Here is a 20146-nt window from a genome sequence, read left to right on the forward strand (position 1 = left end):
GAGGGGGTTGTAGTTTGTGTGTGTACGTGCGTGCGCTTGTGCGTGTGTGTGACTGGCTCTGGGCAGGGCAGTGCAAAGAGATAATGCAATACTGAGAACTGAACCTGTCAAGTCCTCACCAGGCAGCTCAATACTGTCCCTCAATAAAGCAGAACAGTATCTATCATACAGTAACACGTATAACTTGTATAAATGCTATTCTTTGGCAGATATGGCATCGCTAGGGGTTCTTCTATCTCAAACATCTCCTAAAGTGGGTCTAGCGGTTCGATTAAACTTGATTAGACTTTGGGGACAGTCATAATGTAATGAAGAGACTGCATAAGCTCTTTCTCTATCACTCTCTCTTTTTTCCTCTGTCCCATTTCCTCCCCTCTGTCTCTCTCTGCCTTGGTGTTGATGGCTGTGTTGATGGCTGTGTTCAGACTAGTTTCAGTGAGCCAGCCAGCCTTCTCTGTTACTACTGTAGTGGTGATGGCTGTGTTCAGACTAGTTTCAGCCTTCTCTGTTACTACTGTAGTGGTGATGGCTGTGTTCAGACTAGTTTCAGCCTTCTCTGCTACTACTGTAGTGGTGATGGCTGTGTTCAGACTAGTTTCAGCCTTCTCTGCTACTACTGTAGTGGTGATGGCTGTGTTCAGACTAGTTTCAGCCTTCTCTGCTACTACTGTAGTGGTGATGGCTGTGTTCAGACTAGTTTCAGCCTTCTCTGTTACTACTGTAGTGGTGATGGCTGTGTTCAGACTAGTTTCAGCCTTCTCTGCTACTACTGTAGTGGTGATGGCTGTGTTCAGACTAGTTTCAGCCTTCTCTGTTACTACTGTAGTGGTGATGGCTGTGTTCAGACTAGTTTCAGCCTTCTCTGTTACTACTGTAGTGGTGATGGCAGTGTTCAGACTAGTTTCAGCCTTCTCTGCTACTACTGTAGTGGTGATGGCTGTGTTCAGACTAGTTTCAGCCTTCTCTGTTACTACTGTAGTGGTGATGGCTGTGTTCAGACTAGTTTCAGCCTTCTCTGCTACTACTGTAGTGGTGATGGCTGTGTTCAGACTAGTTTCAGCCTTCTCTGCTACTTCTGTAGTTGTGATGGCTGTGTTCAGACTAGTTTCAGACTTCTCTGCTACTACTGTAGTGGTGATGGCTGTGTTCAGACTAGTTTCAGCCTTCTCTGTTACTACTGTAGTGGTGATGGCTGTGTTCAGACTAGTTTCAGCCTTCTCTGCTACTACTGTAGTGGTGATGGCTGTGTTCAGACTAGTTTCAGCCTTCTCTGTTACTACTGTAGTGGTGATGGCTGTGTTCAGACTAGTTTCAGCCTTCTCTGCTACTACTGTAGTGGTGATGGCTGTGTTCAGACTAGTTTCAGCCTTCTCTGCTACTACTGTAGTGGTGATGGCTGTGTTCAGACTAGTTTCAGCCTTCTCTGCTACTACTGTAGTGGTGATGGCTGTGTTCAGACTAGTTTCAGCCTTCTCTGCTACTACTGTAGTGGTGATGGCTGTGTTCAGACTAGTTTCAGCCTTCTCTGCTACTACTGTAGTGGTGATGGCTGTGTTCAGACTAGTTTCAGCCTTCTCTGCTACTACTGTAGTGGTGATGGCTGTGTTCAGACTAGTTTCAGCCTTCTCTGTTACTCCTAATTGTTCTTTATGCTCTGGTGCCCAAGGCCAACAACATCTGCAAGCTGCTGCATACCCAATGCACACACTTATCTCTCTCTCTCTCTCTCTCTCTCTCTCTCTCTCTCTCTCTCTCTCTCTCTCTCTCTCTCTCTCTCTCTCTCTCTCTCTCTCTCTCTCTCTCTCTCTCTCTCTCTCTCTCTCTCTCTCTCTCTCTCTCTCTCTCTCTCTCTTATCACTCTCTCTCTCTCTGTTTCTCTCCCTGTCTCTCGCCATCTCTCTCTCTCTCTCTCTCTCTCTCTCTCTCTCTCTCTCTCTCTCTCTGTCTCTCTCTCTTATCACTCTCTCTCTCTCTGTTTCTCTCCCTGTCTCTCGCCATCTCTCTCTCTCTCGCTTTCTCTCTCACATACACACACCGTGTACCCTTTCCCATCTCTCTCTCGCTCTGTAAAATGTCCTGATAATGTATCCCTCTCCTTTTCTCCCCTCCCTCTTTCAGCCTCTGCCAATCCCTTCACATATGATGTTGTTTATATAGATTTTTGGTTTTGGTGCTTGTGTATGTGAGTATGACTGTGTGAGTGTATGTTGTCATGAAAGCTTACATATCCCCTGTTCATGTCACTGTGTGTACCATGATCTGAGTGTGTGAGGAATATATCTATTCCACAACACAGTGCTACTGTATAGGCCTGGTTGATTTGACAGGGGGCCTCCTGCAAAGTTAAAGGGACTTGGCTCTAGCTGGGATTGATCCGGCAACCCTGTACGTCCATCAACTACACTAACTGCAATCCCAAATTGAGATAATCATATTTGACATGGTTATATAGGCGGATATATATCTGAGCCCACCACCAGTTGTCCTTGTCAGTGTATGCTAATCAGTGTTATCCGTAGCATGGACTACCATGACAGGCGGCACAGCGATGGCTGTATGCTCAGTATATCAGTGTCCCTGGAGGCAGTATAATGCCATTAGTGATGTTAGTGTATGGAGGATTTATGTATTAGTGATGTTAGTGTATGGAGGAGTTATGTATTAGTGATGTTACTGTATGGAGGAGTTATGTATTAGTGATGTTAGTGTATGGAGGAGTTATGTATTAGTGATGTTACTGTATGGAGGAGTTATGTATTAGTGATGTTACTGTATGGAGGAGTTATGTATTAGTGATGTTACTGTATGTAGGAGTTATGTATTAGTGATGTTAGTGTATGGAGGAGTTATGTATTAGTGATGTTAGTGTATGGAGGAGTTATGTATTAGTGATGTTAGTGTATGGAGGAGTTATGTATTAGTGATGTTACTGTATGGAGGAGTTATGTATTAGTGATGTTACTGTATGGAGGAGTTATGTATTAGTGATGTTACTGTATGGAGGAGTAGAGGTAGAGAGAGAGGTAGAGGTAGAGAGAGAGGTAGAGAGAGAGAGAGAGAGAGAGAGAGAGAGAGAGAGAGAGAGAGAGAGAGAGAGAGGGAGAGAGAGAGAGGAGAGAGAGAGAGAGAGGGAGAGAGAGGGGGAGAGAGAGAGAGAGGTAGAGAGAGAGAGAGAGAAATAGAGAGGGAGAGGTAGAGAGAGAGAGAGAGAGAGAGGGTAGAGAGAGTAGAGAGAGAGAGAGAGAGAGAGAGAGAGAGAGAGAGAGAGGTAGAGAGAGAGAGAGGTAGAGAGAGAGAGAGGGAGAGAGAGAGAGAGAGAGAGAGGGGAAGAGAGAGAGAGAGAGAGAGAGAGGTAGAGAGAGAGGTAGAGAGAGAGAGAGGGGTAGAGAGAGAGAGAGAAAGAGAAGAGAGAGAGAGAGAGAGAGAGAGATAGAGGTAGAGAGAGAGAGAGAGAGGGAGAGGTAGAGAGAGATAGAGGGGGGGGGGGCAATGGAGCTTTTTTATAACCTCTTCATTCTCTCCATTTTAACTGATACTGATATGAAAATCGACATACAAAATTATATTGAATTTGGTCACAACTGTATGTATGTTAAAAGAAAGCAAAGAGGGACCCTCCGTATCTTTGAGACATTTACATTTACATTTACGTCATTTAGCAGACGCTCTTATCCAGAGCGACTTACAAGTTGGTGCATTCACCCTATAACTAGTGGGATAACAGCTTTACAATTTTTTTTTGCCAGAGCAGCAAACAGTTTTGACTGGTGTTGTGAGACAGCATGTGCTTGCTTGCATGTGTGTGATTAAACTGGGATGCTGGCCCATGTTGACTCCTATGCTTCCCACAGTTGTGTCAAGTTGGCAGGATGTCTTTTGGGTGGTGGACCATTATTGATACTCACGGGAAACTGTTGTGCGTGAAAAACCCAGCAGCGTTGCAGTTCTTGACACAAACCGCTGCGCCTGGCACCTACTATCATACCCCATTCAAAGGCACTTAAATATTTTGTCTTGGCCATTCACCCTCTGAATGGCACACATACACAATCCATGTCTCAATTGTCTCAAGGCTTAAAAATCCTTAATTAACCTGTCTTCTCCCCTGCATCTACACTGAAGTGGATTTAACAAGTGACATCAATAAGGGATCATAGCTTTCACCTGGATTCACCTGGTCAGTCTGTGTCATGGAAAGAGCAGGTGTTCTTAATGTTTTGTATACTCAGTGTATATCTGCTATATATTGTGTACTGCTATATGCATGTCTGTCTGCACAGTGACAGACCATTGCCGCCCATACGTGAAAATATATGCACGCATGACTAAGTTGCTTTGGATAAAAGCGTCTGCTAAATGGCATATATTAGGATTATATTATCTGTTGATATGGAGTCAATAGTAACAGTAGGTGGTATCACTGGGGTGAGAGGGAGGCTAGCGTCACAATGAACATCATATGAGGACAGGATAATTATTCACAAGTGACACACACACACACACGTATGTTTATATGTATGTATGTATGTATGTAAGTTTGTATGTATGTATGTACACTACCGTTCAAAAGTTTGGGGTCACTTAGAAAGGTCCTTGTTTTCCATGAAAACATACATGAAATGAGTTTGAATAGGAAATATAGAAAAATGAATAGGAAATGTAGTCATTGACAAGGTTAGAAATAATGATTTTTAATTGAAATAATAATTGTGTCCTTCAAACTTTGCTTTCGTCAAAGAATCCTCCATTTGCAGCAATTACAGCCTTGCAGAACTTTGGCATTCTAGTTGTCAATTTGTTGAGGTAATCTGAAGAGATTCACCCCATGCTTCCTGAAGCACCTCCCACAAGTTGGATTGGCTTGATGGGCACTTCTTACGTACCATACGGTCAAGCTGCTCCCACAACAGCTCAATAGGGTTGAGATCTGGTGACTGTGCTGGCCACTCCATTATAGACAGAATACCAGCTGACTGCTTCTTCCCTAAATAGTTCTTGCATAATTTGGAGCTGTGCTTTGGGTCATTGTCCTGTTGTAGGAGGAAATTGGCTCCAATCAAGGGCCGTCCACAGGGTATGGCATGGCGTTGCAAAATGGAGTGATAGCCTTCCTTCTTCAAGATCCCTTTTACCCTGTACAAATCTCCCACTTTACCATCAACAAAGCACCCCCAGACCATCACATTGCCTCCACCATGCTTGACAGATGGCATCAAGCACTCCTCCAGCATATTTTAATTTGGTCTGCGTCTCACAAATGTTCTTCTTTGTGATCCGAACACCTCAAACTTCGATTCGTCTGTCCATAACACTTTTTTCCAATCTTCTTCTGTCCAGTGTCTGTGTTCTTTTGCCCATCTTAATCTTTTATTTTTATTGGCCAGTCTGAGATATGGCTTTTTCTTTGCAACTCTGCCTAGACGGTCAGCATCCCGGAGTCGCCTCTTCACTGTTGACGTTGAGACTGGTGTTTGTATGTATGTATGTATTTATGTTTCTATGTTTGTATGTATGTTTGAATGTATGTGTGTTTGTATGTATAAAGAGCAACAAGTCGATGGTAAGGCATGCCTATCTGACTTGGTACTCAACATCAATGGTGATAATGTAGCAGCATACAAAACACACACACTTTCCCTCTTCCATACACACACATACAATGGTTGATGGTAATGTCTTCTGGTTTCCCCATGCATGCCAACAGGTTCAGTAGAAACAATATGACAGAGTTCAAACACACACACTTTCACTCACAAAGTGCAACAAATTGGTCAGTGGTGATTGGTGGTCATGCCCCTTCCAACTTAGTACTCAATATCAAAGGTGACAGTTTATCAGGCTATGAATACACACACACACACACACACACACACACACACACACACACACACACTTCCCGCAGCTCAACAAAGGTGGATGGTAATGTATTCCCATTGGGTCCAGCGGAGACAGCAACAGGAAAGTCAATAGCTGCTATAGTGTGGGTACTGGGAGTGGAGAGGCTTGTGTTGTTATTGGTGTTGTTATTGTCTGGAGCTTTACTGAGTGATACTACCAGCTTTTGTCAAAATAATGTCATAAAGAAATTATGCATTTTAGCTAACCTTAACCCTAACCCTTTTCCTAACCTTAACCTAATTCTCCTAACCTGCTACGTTAATTCTCATAACCTGCTGCGTAAGTTCTCCTAACCTGCTATGAAAAGTCAAATCTGACGTTAATTTGACAAAAGCTGGATCCCTTCTAGCCATGACTGCCACTATGTGTGGGGCACTATGTTAGTGTGGATGGCCTGGGGCCTAGACCCGTGTTTACATTCACACACGTTGTATCTCAGGTTAGGATAGGGACTTCGATAGATAATGGATTGGTGTTGTATTCCTGCGGGCCCTTGTTCCAATAGATTCCCTGGCCTACTAATGTAGGCAAATCTCTAATTTGTTCCCCACCATGTTGCATTGCACTACATTTGACCAGAACCATCTGGTCATCAGGTAGACATAGCCTATAGTTGTGTTAGATGGATGGCCTCCAATAGGCCTACCTCACATAGTCCTCAAAGACTATGAGCTATGAGTGAAGACGGCCTACATCAGGACTTGAGGCAATAAGTAGCCTATTATCTATGTTCATGATTAGTGTTTCTCAAATGGTGGGTCGGGAGGACGTGCTGCTGGTCTCTTCTAAAGCCTGTAGGCCCTGGTTTAGAAATACTTTTTTGTTTATCAGGTGGGTCTCCTCCTGTAGCTCAGTTGGTAGAGCATGACCGCTTGCAACGCCAGGGTTGTGGGTTTGATTCCCACGGGGGGCCAGTATGAAAAATGTATGCACACACTAACTGTAAGTCGCTCTGGATAAGAGCGTCTGCTAAATGACTCAAATGTAAAAATTTCACAAATTGGAGAAGCACCGTAATCCATTGGCCTTCCTCTGTCCCCTCTATACCCTCTTCCACCAGTGGGAGTAGGCCACAGTTGTAGGGCTCAGTTTGTTTAATGGGACTATGGGAATGTGGTTCAACATCTTTGTGATGTCCAACAATGCTGTGGATGTACAGACCAACTGTCATGTGTTATTGTTTGTGCTATGTGATAATGGAGTGATCTTGGAAAATTAATACCGTAGGACCACATTTTACATGTTCTTCCACCATTTATTAGTTCACCAAATACAGTGAAAATGGCATCATAATATACAATGACTCATTCTTAGAATGTCATGACAATTTTGTTGCTTTTTACTTCATAAAACGATGTTTCATTATTGAAAGTATTAAGTTTTCATGCACAACAAACCATATTCAGTTTCCTCAAAAGAATGGTACAAGATAAACGAAATAAAAAAACATAACTGTAATGTCCAAAATCGGTCAAATAACGTGTTATTTGAGGATACTCGTAAACAGTGCAATATACTCTAAAATCGCAATTTTCTAACAAATGCATCAACGAAGCTTAAGTCACAGTATACGATTTCTCAATAATAGTTTAACATTGATGTGTACAAAACCCCAAACACATTCAGTTAGTCTTTAAAAAAACGTCAGTCCCTTTGATATAGAATGAGAAAAGTCAACACCCAAATCTCTTAGATTCTCCGTTATATAGGCTAGTCTCAATCTGCATATCCTCTCTATAATACAAATATTTGTGTTGATGAACTGTAACATGATAAACTAGCATATCATTTTTAAATAACAATTATTTAAATATAAAAATACAAATATGAATTTTTTAATATGAATTGAAGCGTGCCAGGGTAAGAGTGGTTGGCACCTGTGATGGCACCAGAGGGAAAGATCATGCAAATAGATAGATAAAATAGTCGACTTTTAATTATAGAACACGAAAAACACGAATAATTGCAACATCAAAATAAATAAATTAAAAAATATATATTTTCCCATTAATTTCATGACTATTGTTTCAAACATTTATAATTTGCCTATCTCTGCTGGCCTCCTTCGATATTTATAGTCTGTAAAAGTGAAACAGATAGCCTATGGGCAGGTGCCGGTAGGCTAAGGTTACATGAAGGCGCTGACCTGCATCTTTAACCATGGGGGGTAATGTAAGCCCATGTATCAATTTCATTCAATTGAACCTGGGGACTATGCATTAGGCCTACTAGCTTATTCTTTACAGGTGAAGCCAAAGTGAATATAGGCCTACGAAAGAAAATATTAACATTGCACCATCCTCGGTATATATATATTTTTACACACAATGGATTTCTTCTAGTTACTGGACTTCAGTGTTTGGTTGGTCTGTATTAAAAAGCGTTAGCAGCAATCGGATCGGAATGCATTCTACGTTCGACCAATGCTGAAAAGTACAGCTCCCTTGAACGCAATGTCGCCGATTGTTATCAACAATGCAAAGCCTGCAAGGGGAATATGGTATTCGAGCATAGGCCGTCTACTGGGTACAACTATAGAAACAGAGCTTGAAATTAGATTCTGCCACCAGTTCTAGTTTTGTGTTGCTTACGGCGATTTTGGAAGATGATCGTGAAGTTATGGTAAGTTCATCCATCAGAAGAAGTCAGCTGAGGTTGAGACATGGAGCCATGGTCAGCCCATCTCAACATCACGCTGCGCAGCAGAAGTTAAAATCGGGTTTCATCAAATTGTCAGCAACCACATGATAAATCTCGGTTATTTTCGGAGTCTTCCTCAAACTCTTCCTCTGCTTTCTCGTCCAATCTTCACATCTTTCTTTCCACCCCTTTCCTTCCTCTTGTCTTCGCTTCGTGCCATCGTTTCTCCTACAATCCTCGAACATGCACAGCCGACAAGTGCTTCAAATCGATGATCAAAATAAAAAGTCTGCAAGGCATTGGTCATCTTTAAACGCCTGGTGACGACTTGTCTGCCATCCCCTTTAGAACGTCGTCTATTCGGTCGTCTTCGATGACCACTGCGGAGGGGAGAAGCAATTATGTTAATATTTATTTGATTATGTTTTATTAGATTTATGTATTACATATGTTTAACCTTTATTTGATCAGGGAGTCATCACTGTCATATCATAGGCTATAGGCCTAACTGTTTCATAAATATGTTTTACAGACAACAAATCGAGTAGGCTAATTGCAAAGGTTTTGGGGACTGGTGCAACACAAAGGGATATATGTCGTTGTGCCAAACCCCTGACTTTGGTCGTGGAAACAATGCTTTGTCCATAATGGCGCAAAGCCAACCGCGCGCCCTAGACGCTGTCAGCACTTCCAATTCCCACTCCATGCAATAGGGAAATGTGCCCTTTTTAAAAAGACTGAGAGCGTAACTAATGTAGACATTTAGCCTAGTAGCCTATAGATACTCAAATTCATTTTGATATCACATCGGTAGTCTATTCTCATTCGTCACTATCAACGGGGCGCATTGTGGTCAGCCATTGACCTTTGTTATATCAACAAATAAACGTTTGCCTCGTAATTTAGAGGTCAAATGCATATCTGTTGCATTTCGGTGTTGTATAACAAGTAGGCTAGGCAACTGTAGCCTAGGTTAAAGTTAAATATCACCATAACATGCATGGGTGGCCAAGCCTTTGTTTTTGTTGACCAAACCAAAACCTCTATTCAACAATCCATTCCAATAACCAGATCTTACCTCTCTTGGCTCTGCCGATCTGTCCCAGCTTTGGGGGTCTTTTCGCTTGCGACGCCCCGAAGAACGAATTGGTGTCCTGTAGCCCGCAGCTAAAGGACACCTGACTGGCCTCGCTGTCTCCATAGCCGCTCATTTTCCCCTCGCTGTACGGCAGTACCTCGGACATTATTGCACGGCAGAGACTGACGGATCAACAGCGCAAAAATAAAAAACGATTTAAATTCGGCGGCTATAGTCGATGTAGCCCAGAAATCCTTGACTTGGTAATTGCACTTGTCGAGCTTTCTGGTGAAAATCCGTTTGGAAAATCACTCGTTGGCTTCTTCGTGCTTAGCCAGCCTGTGAAGGTTGAAGGTGCAGAGTCCGGGATGAGGCGGGGTGGTTGCAGGCTGTTGTGTCGCTGGTCGAGATAGAGCAGAGGAAGAGCGGTCTGTACGACTGTGTTGCTCGATGAAGTCTGATGAAGAACGTGGGAGATCCCGGGATCATAAAAGGAAACCCAGGCGGAACGGTGAAGTCATCCATCCGGGTGTGTGTGTGTCTTTGTGTATGTCTTTGTGTGTGTGTGTGCGCTGGGGGACTCCGAATGCTGGAGGAGTAAGGGTGACATCAACAGGCGAGATATATGTATATGTGCCGTGGAGGTAGCAGAAAGTCATGTTCACAGACCTAGAGCTACAGGAGCAACGGTGAAATAAACATTTAATTTGGTGCATAATATTTTCAATACTGAACAAAATGTGTAGCCTTAAAAACGTATTAAAATGTGACGATATTTACGCATATGCCATAGGTTAATTATATTTAATCTGAGAATTATAATAGTTTATTCGCGCAATTGCGCACAGTGGGCTAGACTACAGTTATTGGAATAGCCTTATGTTTTGTATCTATATGCTTGACATTGTTATGTTTCTCTCCTCGTATGTAGTATATTTCCTTCCTGTAACCAGGAAGGTTGCTTGACATTGACTCTGGGGACACGAGGTTCTCACAGGAAATCATTACCTGCTCCTTTGTGCGTCTGTCTGCCCACAGAAGTCGGAAGTGCCTATAAAATGAGTCACGCAAATCTTTTCCCGTATACATCATAGCTACAGCCGCAGCGGGTAAACGAGGTTTACACATTTCACCAATGCACTTCTGCGCATATTCTCCGTTGATGGTTTACAAGTTACGCCTGACAACCATCGAGATGATCTGGACCACGATGATAATAATGTTGATGTGCCTCAGGGCCATACTGGTGTGGTTCAGATGTCCAAGACAGCCGCTGTGGTGATTCTCTCTGTGTCTGTTTTTGGCATCCTCCTCATCGCTGTGGTACTTACCTTCAACCCACATGCGTTTCCCAAAACACGACGTAGGGAGAACTTTGACTGAGTGCGTCGTTGGAGCATGTGTCGATACTGATAGGGTTCAAATCTTACCTTAACACTAGAATTATTGCACAAGACGGATCAGCTCCTAGAGATAGGCTATGTTATTAACTATATGGCTGCAAATATTGAGGCGGCTTATTCTAATTCTTATAATATAATAATGCACTAAATCGTAGATTTGGTACATCATTGCGCACATGTTGTCACACATCATGAAATATATTGAGGCAAAAAATTGGACAGTAGCCTATAATTAGCAAAATAGAACTCAATTGTATGAACATGAAATGTATTTCAATATGATTGAAAGATACACTCAGTGGCCAGTTTATTAGGGTCATGGCTAGAAGGGCTCCAGCATTTTATTTTTCCTAACCCTAACCCCTTTCCTAACCTTAACCTAATTCTCCTAACCTGCTATGATAATTATCCTAACCTGCTGCATAAGTTCTCCTAACCTGCTACGTAAAGTCAAATCTGACATTAATTTGACAAAAGTTGGATCCCTTCTAGCCATGAACCGTTATTAGGTACACCACCCCATTCACGAAAATGGTTCTCTCCTACAGACAGTGAGTCAAGTTGCCGTGGCTTGCTATATAAAGCAGGCAGACAGACATCAAGGCATTCAGTTACTGTTTGATTGAACGTTAGAATGGGCAAAGCAAGTAACCTAAGTGACTTTGAGCGTGGTATGATCGTCGGTGCCAGGCGCGCCGGTTCCAGTATCTCAGAAATGTCCGGCCTCCTGGGCTTTTCACGCACAACAGTGTCTAGGGTTTACCGAGAACGGTCTAGGGTTTAACGAGAACCAGTCAGCAGCAGTCCTGTGGGCAAAAACAGCTTGTTGATGAGAGGTCGAAAGAGAATGGCAAGAATCGTGCAAGCTAACAGGCGGGCCACAAACTGACAAATAACGGTGCAGTACAACGTGTGCAAAACGACATCTTGGAAAGCACAACTCGTCGGTCCTTGTCACGGATGGGCTGTTGCAGCAGACGACCACACCGGGTTCCACTCCTATCAACTAAAAACAAGATGAAGCGGCTCCAGTGGGCACGCAATCACCAACACTGGATAATTGAGGAATGGAAAAACATCACCTGGTCCAATGAATCCCGGTTCCTGTTGTGTCATGCTGATGGCAGAGTCAGGGTTTGGAGTAAGCAGCATGAGTCCATGGCCCCATCCTGCCTGGTGTCAATGGTACAGGCTGGTGGTGTAATGGTGTGGAGAATGTTTCCTGGCACACGTTAGGTCCCTTGATACCAATTGAGCTGCGTTTCCATTCACCAAAGAATTCAGGCTGTTCTGGAGGCAAAGGTGGGCCCGACCCGGTACTAGATGTGTGTACCTAATAAACTGGCCACTGAGTGTATAGGCCGGATGTAGCCTATACTGTATTTATCTTTTGAAGCATCTTTTTATCCTTCGCAACTTTGTATTTGTAGGCTATACTATAGTCTTCGTTCTGAAGTTATCGGCAGTCACAGAGAGACAGATAAACATCTTGATTCTATGTATAGCGGAAGGGCAAAAAATTATCTAACGACGCACTTAGCTGTTCTACAAGTGGTCTGAGCCAGTCGGTAAATAACAAGCATTTTCAAGTGCAACCTTAGTAACAATGGTTTTGGGAAACAGCTCTAAAATGTAATAATGCTCCTACGAAGGTTTTTACAATGAACTTAGCCTTTTGTTTTTTTGTGCATTCAAGACTAGTCTGAGACCATATAGGGAGGTCTGCCGTGACTGAAAGACAGTGTGGAGCTCTTCAACATCCTGAACCAGAGAAAGAACATTTTAATTATTGACCGTATCATCTTCATACAGATGCACCTTTCCCAGGTCATTGATAAAAATAGAGAACAGAACAGGAGCTAAAATGGAGCCCTGGGGTACACCTCTAGTAATCTCAAGGAAGCTAGACTTGTGATTCTCAGCATAGACACATTGTGTTATGCCTGCAAGATAGATCCTAAACCAATTTACAGCCCTGTCACTGAGACCAATGTCACTGAGTCTGGCTAGCCACAGCTCATGGTCAACTGAATCAAAGACAGACCCGTCACTGAGACCAATGTTACTGAGTTCGTGGACAACTGAATCAAACACCTTTCTTAAATCAACAAACAATGCAGCACAATGTTGTTTTTTCAAGTGTATTTATGATGTAATTTGCCACTGCCATAGCTACAGTTATGGTGCTGTGCCCTTCATGTTTGGGGTTCATTCCACTAATTCAATTCCCTCTCCCTGTGAATTCCATTTAATTAAATTCAAGTTCCAGGTCAGTATTTGAATTCAGAGATAATTCAATTCCTCTCAATTCCAATGTTAGGTAAATTCCAAGAATTCAATTCCCAATTGAATATTATCCCCCAAAATTCCACAAATTACGATGAACATTTTAATTACCTCAGGCTTTCAGGCTGATCATGTCACTGGCTGTCTGAACTCTATCATTTAAAACAAATTATCGAATCAATTTTGAATACTAAGTGCATTAATCCCATTGACTGGGAAATGTACAAATATTGAATTCCAATTCAATTAAATTCCAATGATTAAATGTCTTTACAATTCCAATTCAAACAGTCCAGTTCCAGAATTCCATGACTACAGAGTCATGCGTGCTCAGTTCCCTCCTGTACTCCCTGTTCACCCATGACTGCATGGCCAGGCACGACTCCAACACCATCATTAAGTTTGCCGACGACACAACAGTGGTAGGCCTGATCACCGACAACGATGAGACAGCCTATAGGGAGGAGGTCAGAGACCTGGCCATGTGGTGCCAGGATAACAACCTCTCCCTCAACGTGACCAAGACAAAGGAGATGATTGTGGACTACAGGAAAAAAAAGAGGACTGAGCACACCCCCATTCTCATCGACAGGGCTGTAGTGGAACAGGTTGAGAGCTTCAAGTTCCTTGGTGTCCACATCACCAACGAACTATCATGGTCCAAACACACCAAGACAGTCGTGAAGAGGGCACGACAAAGCCTATTTCCCCTCAGGAGACTGAAAAGATTTGGCATGGGTCCTCAGATCCTCAAAAAATTCTACAGCTGCACCATCGAGAGCATCCTGACTGGTTGCATCACCGCCTGGTATGGCAACTGCTTGGCCTCCGACCGCAAGGCACTACAGAGGGTAGTGCGTACGGCCCAGTACATCACTGGGGCCAAGCTTCCTGCCATCCAGGACCTCTATACCAGGCGGTGTCAGAGGAAGGCCCTCAAAATTGTCAAAGACTCCAGCCACCCTAGTCATAGACTGTTCTCTCTGCTACCACACGGCCAGCGGTACCGGAGTGCCAAGTCTAGGTCCAAAAGACTTCTCAACAGCTTCTACCCCCAAGCCATAAGACTCCTGAACAGCTAATCATGGCTACCCTGACTATTTGCATTGACCCCCCACCCCCACCCCATCTTTTTACGCTGCTGCTACTCTGTTAATTATTTATGCATAGTCACTTTAACTCTACCCACATGTACATATTACTTCAACTACCTCAACTAGCCGGTGCCCCCGCACATTGACTCTGCACCGGTACCCCCCTGTATATATAGCCTCCCTACTGTTATTTTATTTTACTTCTGCTCTTTTTTTTCTCAACACTTTTTTGTTGTTGTTTTATTTGATTTTTTTATAAAAAATAAATGCACTGTTGGTTGATTTGATTTGATTTGATACGCTGATATCAACAAGAGACCTAAGTAAAACATGTGAGCCACAGGATCAGCACTAATACCATCTGCTGTCTTTAAGAGGTAGGGATCCAATACTTTTTAGGGTCTATGGCTTTTAGAGATGTATAGGCCTCTGCATAAGGCTCAAAGTTAAAAGGGTTTTACGAGGGCCTGTATTAGAGCTCACTGTAACACAACTTACACTAGAGGCATGTGCCCCACCATCATAAAAAAATGAACCAGCAGATATGAAGTGTTTGTTAAAGACCCCCACAATATCAGCTTTATCCTTTACTTCATTAGAATCCACCACTATAAGGACAGGATGGCCAGAGAAGCTGACACTGATTTGATTAGTTTCCAGAACTTGGTAGGGTTGTTAGGGTGACTGCTTTCAGATAGAACTCTGATTTAGACTTCCTGATCAACCCTGTACACTTGTTTCTTTGATGCAGGTCCGTCAGCAGGTGCATGTGTACCTCTAATATTAGCCCAATAAACATTTCTCTGTCTAATTCATTCTGACAAGTTATCTGAAAACCAGGGATTGTCCCTTCCACTGATTCAACATTTATTCACAGCAGCATGCTTGGGCTATCACAAATATGCACAAATGTCATATAAAAATGTCCCCAGGCAGAGTCAACATCAGGAATCAGACTTACTCTGTTAATATTATGGAACAGATGATGCAAGAACGCTTTCTGTGTGACTCTGAACAAGACCGAATCCCAGAGCACCTAACAAACCAACACCACGCTATTGGACATTATTCTGATGAATACTCATCTACTGGGATATTCTGTAATGATGTCAGTGATCATTGCGCAATCGCTTGTGTAAGAAGTACGAAACTGCCCAAAGCTAAATAAACCCTGTTACATTTTTAAAAGACATTTTAGGCACTTTGGTGAGCAAGCGTTCTTGCATGATCTGTTAAGTACAAATTAATAATTGATATGTTGGATTCACATCTCCATCTCAACCAAAAATCTAAAAGTTAAAGAATATGACTAAATCTAATTGAATTTTAAATGCACTTTTAAATAAAGTTTGATTTGATTTAGTCCTATTCTTAACTTAGATTTCTGGTTGAGACGTGAATCCAACATATAAATTATTAATTTGTAGACAAACTGGAATTAAAGCCAGACTAAGAAATATCCAAGCAGAATAAACATCTCCTTCAAATGTTGATATTTTGTTGCTTTGACAACCAAACACAATTCAATATCACTAAATATCATGACATTTTAAATCAACCAAAGCTTGAAACCCTAGGCCTATTGTGTTGTCTATTTGTAGTTGAATTCTGGGTTGAATTGAAGTAATACACTATATATAAAAAAGTATGTGGACACCCCTTCAAATGAGTGGATTTGGCTAAATGAAATGGGTTTCCATGTCAGAGCAGCCATGCTGCCCTGGTGACAGGTGGGGGTGTAGTGTGTCACTGTCCAGGAAAAGTATGGTTACATTACAACAACGTTACGTATACCCTACAGAAATATACACATGACCAAGAGGCACCCTGCCACTCTCCTTCACCATCCCACTTCCTCCTCTCTTTTAACCTCCCTTCCCCCTCTCTGCCCTCTCCATCTCTCTCTCCCTTTCTACTACTCTTCCTTTTTAGCCTCTAGCATGCAGCTGTTGTTCAGACCGTTTCTTAATTAAAAACCAGGCTCACTCAATTAGCCCCTTCCTTCCTGACAAGGATGCCCGTCCTCTGGCCTGGCTCTCTCTCTCTCGCTCTCTCTTTGTGTATGTGTGTGTGTGTGTGTGTGTGTGTGTTGCACGCGTGCTGCCAGAGACAGTTCTTCAAATACATCACAGTGCTGAGTCACACGTCTCTCTGCCCCCCTACCCCCCTACCCTGTCCCCCCTCCTCTGCCTCCCTGCCCGCAGTGGGCTTAGCTCTGGGCAATGCTGCTTTTTCTTAGTGGTGATTTTCCTGTGCCAACGCTGTGTGCCCAGAGCTGTGTGTGTGTGAGAGAGAGTGAGAGAGAGATAAGGGAGAGAGAAATATATAAGGGGGAGGGAGAGAGAGAGAGAGATAAGGGAGAGAGAAATATATAAGGGGGAGGGAGTGAGAGAGAGAGAGAGAAGGGAGAGAGAGAGAGAGAGAGAGAGAGAGAGAGAGAGAAGGTGGAGAGAAATATATAAGGGGGAGGGAGAGAGAGAGAGAGAGAGGGAGAGAGAAATATATAAGGGGGAGGGAGAGAGAGAGAGATAGATAAGGGAGAGAGAAAGATATAAGGGGGAGGGAGTGAGAGAGAGAGAGAGAGAGAGAGAGAGAGAGAGAGAGAGAGAGAGAGAGAGAGAGAGAGAGAGAAGGGGGAGAGAAAGATATAAGGGGGGAGAGAGAGAGAGAGAGCGAGAGAGAGAGAGAAGGGGGAGAGAAAGATATAAGGGGGAGGGAGAGAGCGAGAGAGGGAGAGAAGGGGGAGAGAAAGATATAAGGGGGAGGGAGAGAGAGAGAGAGAGAGAGAGAGAGAGAAGGGGGAGAGAAAGATATAAGGGGGAGAGAGAGAGAGAGAAAGAAGGGGGAGATAAATATATAAGGGGGAGGGAGAGAGAGAGAGAGAGAGAGAGAGAGAAGGGGGAGAGAAAGATATAAGGGGGAGGGAGAGAGAGAGAGAGAGAGAGAGAGAGAGAGAGAGAGAGAGAGAGAGAGAGAGAAGGGGGAGAGAAAGAGATAAGGGGGAGGGAGAGCAATAAGGGGGAGGGAGAGATGGCAGAGATAGAGACAGGATAGCACACTGAACCAGGTGCTTTATAATCATTTGTCTCTAGTCAGAGGAGACACACACCGTCTGTAGTCCCTGTAACGTATGAGTGTGTGTTTGTCTCCCCTTCCATCCTCATGAAGATAAATGCTGTTTGTTTCACTGCATAAACATTGGATCAAATTGGCTGTGGGAACATTGGCAGTGTTCTGCCCTTGGAACATTGATTACCCAGCTTAAACAGAAAGGGCCCCAGCTGGAAGCTGCAGTATACTACAGCTACGCACTCACTTTCTCTCTCTGCAGCTCCACGCAAGGAAAGGCAGTCAGCTGGCCCATATCTCTTCATGCCTTACCTGCTGGGTCCACTCCCTGCTGAGTAGGTAGGATGAAGATGCCCCTAGAGCAGTGTTTCCCAAACTTGGTCCTGGGGACCTCAAGGGGACCGCACATTTCGTTTTTTTAACGCTAGCACTACACAGCTGATTCAAATAATCAAAGCTTAATGATGAGTTGATTATTTGAGTGCTATGGCAAAAACCAAAATGTGCACCTCTTGGGGTCTCCAGGACCGAGTTTGGGAAACACTGCTCTAGGGTATACTGATAGGGGAGGACGGCTCAAAATAATGACTGGAACGGAGCGAATGGAATGGTATCAAACACATGGAAACCATGGAAACCATGTATATGATTCCATTCAACTTATTCCGCTCCAGCCATTACCACGAGCCCGTCCTCCCCAATTAAGTTGCCACCAACCTCCTGTGCACTGATCCAATGTCAGTTTTGATGGTTAGGATTTGCTGAGCCTATAGATCTGTGCCTACAGGCAACTTCTTTCTGGAGACTGTTCTTGCAAACCATGTTTACGGTCCTTGCAAACCATGGTTAAAGTCCTTGCAAACCATGGTTAAAGTCCTTGCAAACCATGGTTAAAGTCCTTGTAAACCATGGTTACTGTCCTTGCAAACCATGGTTAAAGTCCTTGCAAACCATGGTTATTGTCCTTACAAACCATGGGTGCATCTCAATCTCAGTAGTCTAAAATCGGTCCCTCCAGGATTTCGCAGTGATTTTTTGTGATATTTGCCAGCAAAAATGCTTGATTTTGCTGAAGCAATTCTGACATTTTGCATGGCAATATGCGATGATTTTATCCAATTTGTTTGCGAATATGTGCTGATGAGAGAAAAATTTTGTTGACGTGTGGCTCGATTGAACCACATTATGCGGTAAATGTGCGGTGATTGGTTGAAATGGCCAAGATAGGTAACAGCGGTTAGGGCTAACTGGAGGGGGCTAGCAACTACGTACTCTGTACGCCATCGGCTTGGAACGCCTTACAACATACTTTTAAACTGGAAGAACTTGTCCCGATTGGTGTTTGTAAATCATTGATGAAGGATTTTGAGGCTGATTCCTTGACCTGTCAATGTTTTTAAATTGCTGTTTTATGATGTTGTTATGCTCCTGTGATTTCTATGGATGTTTACTAGATGACTTGTAGTTTTTCATGTTGTCTGTCTGTAATTGTGTAATGACTTGGTGCTGCCTATCTTGGCCAGGACGCTCTTGAAAAATAGATTTCAAATCTCAATTAGCCTTTCCTGGTTAAATGAAGGTTAAAAATAAACATCTGTGCAGATGAAGGAGTGGAAACGGGGAACGGAAAGCACCTCAGACTAAAGAGAAGAACCCTCTGCCTGGCTGGTAGCAACCTGTATCTTTATACCTGGCAGACGACCACAAAGACTGGTTTCCTCCCTCACCAGAAAATGAGCAGGTTTAAAGGTTGTGTTTGAGGATTTCATTCCCACCGGAGACTGAGGCAGAATATAAATGCACGTTTAGCCGTGGGGAGTCTGAGGCATAGGACACACACACACACACACACACACACACACACACACACACATGGAACAGCTGCCATTATGCCCATCTCTGTCTCCTGTTAACAACCTCCTCCCAGGATTCTAGCGGTACGCCATGTTAATGCCCCTTAGTGCTGTAGCGCAGGTGAAACAGTCAATGCCAAATATATTGAATTAGTTCTGCTCCAGTCATTATCACAACATGTGCCTGGCCTGTGTACCACAGCCACTGACCAGGAGAGGATAACTGTCCAATAAGAGACGTGCAGGAGCTATATTTGTGTCACTATAAAATATGAAGTTAAATTATTAAATGTGATGAAGTGAAATTAAAGAACAGGAGCGACCCAAATGTGTCCATTTTAGGAGTGTGTGTTTAGAGGGTAATTTAACAGGCTTTGATAAACAGGCCTTGTTTACTGTAGCTACTATAAATATTTTTTAAGTGGACTAAGGTAGCTGTAATCTTTTCTGTACTCTGCCCATTCTTTGTCCTCACCTGCACTTTAACCTAATCTTCAACCCTAACTGTAGGCCACACAACATCCTTTGTAGATTTCCTTGGATGATGACCTTTCACTTAACTGTGTCATAGGGCCTGCAAATGTCCCCAGTCATTCATACCAGGAGCTCACACCTCATGTGCCCTCCAAGTTTAAAATGCCACAATTGGTCTCTTTTCATAGGTCAATTATTATGAGATAGTGGCATTATTCAACTATTTATATGTAGATAATTTTTGTGAAATGCCGGAGCCGCAAGCAAATGCATGAACGAAATATAAACTCACTGCAGGTAAATTAGGATTTAGTGCTGTAATGAAACAAATCCAAGTAGGCCCCCTGGTGG

At 43.2% G+C, this 20146-nt stretch overlaps 1 protein-coding gene across 1 annotated transcript; it reads right to left on the bottom strand.

The window, feature by feature from the left end:
• Positions 1–7132: 7132 nt before the first annotated feature.
• camk2n1a (calcium/calmodulin-dependent protein kinase II inhibitor 1a) lies at positions 7133–10177 on the bottom strand. The gene is made up of 2 exons (XM_041842561.2): positions 9617–10177; positions 7133–8918 (listed from the first exon to the last, which is right to left on the bottom strand). Exons 1-2 carry the CDS (start codon positions 9780–9782, stop codon positions 8848–8850), a joined length of 237 nt encoding a protein of 78 aa, XP_041698495.1. The 5' UTR covers positions 9783–10177; the 3' UTR covers positions 7133–8847.
• Positions 10178–20146: the final 9969 nt, after the last annotated feature.

Source organism: Coregonus clupeaformis, chromosome 21 (genome assembly GCF_020615455.1).
Source record: "Coregonus clupeaformis isolate EN_2021a chromosome 21, ASM2061545v1, whole genome shotgun sequence".
NCBI lineage: Eukaryota > Metazoa > Chordata > Actinopteri > Salmoniformes > Salmonidae > Coregonus > Coregonus clupeaformis.

Bases quoted from the DNA above. Each gene is read 5' to 3' on its own strand.
- camk2n1a (XM_041842561.2), bottom strand. From the start codon at position 9,782: ATGTCCGAGGTACTGCCGTACAGCGAGGGGAAAATGAGCGGCTATGGA. The intron at 8,919-9,616 runs GTAAGATCTGGT...TCCCCTCCGCAG, and splicing joins GATCGGCAGAGCCAAGAGAG to TGGTCATCGAAGACGACCGA.